Here is a 3,861-nt window from a genome sequence, read left to right on the forward strand (position 1 = left end):
TCTTTAATATTAGAAATAACTCCTTTTTTTTAACAAAAAAAAAAAAACCTTAATAATTTAGGCTACAAAAGCAGTGTTGGCGTAATGGTTTTTCCATTTAATAAATTCCAGTTGGTTCGGGCCTAGATTGGTCAAAGCATGGCTGGTTAAATCTTGATCACCCACACTAGCATATTGCAAAGCCAAAATGAAAAATCCCAAGCTCTCTTACTGGCAGGTAGCCGCACAATCACATTTGCCCCTTCATTATCACACGATCCAATGAGAAACTGGCATTGGCCTCCACAACCTTTACAAAGAGGCTTCCGTTCCATTTTCTATCTATCTCCTCAGCAGAAGACATTCACAAAATTTTATGATGTCAACACTCTGTATATTTTGTGGGGGTGAGGAGAGACAATCAAGCAATAATTCCCGCATTTGGCGATTCCTTTCTTTCTACAATTCCAAATTTCCTCATTTCACACACTCTCTCTCCCCCTCGCTCTCCTACACAACAAACAAACAAACAAAAACTAGAAACGTTTAAAAGCAACAAAACCTTCGAAACTAACTTCTTCACTCCCCTTTTAAAATCTAGAAAGAGAAAAATTGTTTATAAGAATAAAGCCATGCGCCTTTCTATTTTGACTTTGAAGAATTCAAATTTCTTCTTTCATTCTTCCTTTCCTTTCCATCGTTCCATCCATAATCTCCCTTTCTTTTCTTCTATCCAATCATTTCATTCATTTTTGAAAACCCCCAGATATCTAAATCCAAAACAAAAAAAAATCATCCTTCCCCCGTTAAATTTACCTTCTTTCTCCGTAACAGAATTACATTCCTTTTCCAGTCTCCAGCATTCCTTCAAGGTTCCAAACTTTTGGTTTATTAAGGGGATCATACCTTAATTTCCATCCTTACAAGTCTTTCTTTGATTAAACCTGGGTTTGTTTTCTTAATCATCAATTAATAAACCCCATCTAGGAAGTTTCTTGTTTCTTGATGTTTTTTCATGTTGTTTAACGTGTTTTGATGAAGCTTGTCTTTTGCAGTTTTTCCTTATTTATGATATAGATAAATGCAGGTGATGATCTATTATTACTATTACTATTCTTCTTCTGCTCTGTCACAAACTAGAAACTGAAAAGAAGCTTCTTTCTGATTCTCTCTTCAACTTTAAGCAATTTCTTAATCATTTAATCTCTTCATAATCCTCCTTTTCTTTTTCTTTTTCTTTTTAATTTTATCATCAGAATCTCTACCAAATAGACCTTCCAATCCAATTCATCCTCCAGATAGGGGGATGTTTGTTTTACTAGTTCTCTTGTCATTTATTTTTTGACTTTTGCTTGTTTTGAAATTCAATTGATTTGAATTGTGAAAAGAAGGAATGGGTTGCGCAAGTTCTAAACAAAAGCGATGCAAGCATTGCCAGACACCGTATTCACCGGTGCCTCGAAGCTATTCCATGCATGTTGTTCATCCACCACGACAAAAAGGCGATAGCTACCATGTGGTGGCACTCACCTCCGCCACATTAGGTACACTCGCGCTTGATTCTGCGAATCAGAATCAGAATGGGACTGTTGATGTTGCTGTGAAAGGCGATGATCAAAGGAAGAATGTTAGTGATTTTGACGGATCAAATGGGTTCGTGAAGGATAGTAAAGAATTGAATAGCAAGGAGGAGTTTTCGATGGGACTCATTGAGGCCAAGACTTGGTCTAGTATGATCCAAGAAAAAATCCCAGAAGTTGTTCCAAGGACTCCAATTATGACATCACCTGGAGAGCCAGAAACTATCAATACTTGGGAATTGATGGCAGGGCTTGAAGATATGATGACTCCTCCTCATTTGTCTCATCGGTTTCGCAGTTTCTCTTTTGATGTTTCTCGTGATCCAAGATCAATACCTGATAGTCCCAAAATGAATTTGCAGCCGAATGGCACATTGTCTCCCGATAATAACACGCCTGGGTGGCTTCAAGTTGCAGATGAGGATGCTAATTCCAAGTGTCCGGAATTCGATCCTGAAGTCATCTCTACGTTTAGAAAATCATTGGAAGAGCTCTCTCCTACACATTCATTTTACATTAAGCCATTAGATAGCGAGAAACGGCCTCATTTTGCAAGTGATGATTCGTCATTGCTTGTGAATGATGTTGTAAAGGTAAATTTTGTTGCAAAAGATTGTGAGCGCAGTAAGGATAAGTTAGTTGTTTATTTTACAAGCTTGCGAGGGGTGCGCAAAACATACGAGGCTTGTTGCCATGTGAGGTTGATATTAAAAAGCTTAGGAGTTCGCGTTGATGAACGAGATGTATCAATGCATTCAGGGTTCAAGGAGGAGTTGAGAGAGCTAATGGGAGAAGGGTTTAGTGGGGGAGGGTTACCAAGAGTGTTTATTGGGGGAAAATACGTTGGCGGAGCAGAGGAAATTCGGCGAATGCACGAGGAAGGACAATTAGAGAAACTGGTTGAAGGATGTGAAATGTTGGGTGATGGTGGTGGAGGTGGAGGTGGAGAGGCTTGTGAAGCTTGTGGGGATATCAGATTTGTGCCTTGTGAGACGTGTTCAGGGAGTTGTAAGATATATTATGAAGGTGATGATGAAGAACAGGAAGAGTTAGAAGAAGGAGAAGAGACTGGTGAATATGGGTTTCAGCGTTGCCCTGATTGCAATGAGAATGGACTAATACGCTGCCCCATTTGCTGTGACTAGTTTTCAGTGGATACTCAAGATTTTCGTTTCTCCCTAGTCTTCTTTTTTTTGTTTCAATTTTTTCTGGGTTTTTCCTTGTGCGTTGTTTGTTGTACAGCGGGTTTTATGGGATGTTTGTAGGGAGGTTCATGTGGGGAAATGCAATAGAAGAAGTAGGGAATACTTTATCCTAAGCAGGTTTATTAGATCCTCAGTCATGTATTCTGATGGTTATATACTTTTGACAAGGAAAAAAAAAGGTCGTGTAGTCCTTTTTCCCTTTCAGGAAGTTCAATATACTTGGAAGAGTGATATACTCACTCTCTCTCTTGCTCTTTTGCTTTTCTAATTTATCTCTAGATTTTCCCTTTCTAAACGTATTGATGAAGTGTTGAAGGAAGAAACATAATTCTAGATAAAGGCTATTGAGTGCTTGCTTTTGCCATGATTTTGAATTTTAGGTGCAGCTCTATATTTATCCATGTGTAATCACAGCTGTTTGTCACTCTTTTGTTGAAGACAATCATTTCTTCGCAAACATTTATAGGACTCTCTACCCAGGTCCAAAAAATGCAAGTATTCATGTGATCATTACATCTGTACTCAATTGTGAGCTACTTTGGAATCAAAACCGTGACATCTTATTTTTGGACCGTGACAAATTCACATGTCTTGCCTCAACTCAAAGGAACGGAACAGAAGTGGACGCATGGTGTCAGTTTGATTAAAACAACTTAATGTTCCTTAATATTGTATAGGACAGTGATTTTGCTTCAATTTTCTTGCGGACAATGAGAGACTACCTTATTCCTCTATGGAATATATCAATCCCTATAGAACTATGCCAGTTGAATTGTTAATTGTTGCTTTTCTGTGTAATAAAACAGTAGGTGAAGAATTCTGGGTGCTCAGACTTGGGCAAGTGCCCTTGAGAAGAGCGGCAAGGTCAATCCTGTTTCTTTGGACTAACACAAGTATAAAAGAAGGCAAGGAGTAGTTGCCCTCGCACTTCTTTCAAAGTTTCGACTTGAACTTTTCACAAAATGACAAATTCATTTGAAAGGGGCACAATAAATGAAAAGGCAACTTCAGTTATAAGTTATAAACACCTCTTGGATTTTGTTTATTGGTGTAATGAGTTATTGCATTGTATTTCACTAATAACAGTGGTTGGTTAA

General features: G+C 38.2%; 1 protein-coding gene across 1 annotated transcript; it reads left to right on the forward strand.

Annotated features, from left to right (window-relative positions):
* Positions 1 to 260: 260 nt before the first annotated feature.
* Positions 261 to 3,019, forward strand: LOC133699154 (uncharacterized protein At3g28850-like). Its single transcript, XM_062122308.1, has one exon. The coding sequence runs from the start codon at positions 1,373 to 1,375 to the stop codon at positions 2,702 to 2,704; it is 1,332 nt and encodes a 443-aa protein (XP_061978292.1). The 5' UTR covers positions 261 to 1,372; the 3' UTR covers positions 2,705 to 3,019.
* The last annotated feature ends 842 nt before the right edge of the window (positions 3,020 to 3,861 follow it).

Source organism: Populus nigra, chromosome 7 (genome assembly GCF_951802175.1).
Source record: "Populus nigra chromosome 7, ddPopNigr1.1, whole genome shotgun sequence".
Taxonomy (NCBI): domain Eukaryota; kingdom Viridiplantae; phylum Streptophyta; class Magnoliopsida; order Malpighiales; family Salicaceae; genus Populus; species Populus nigra.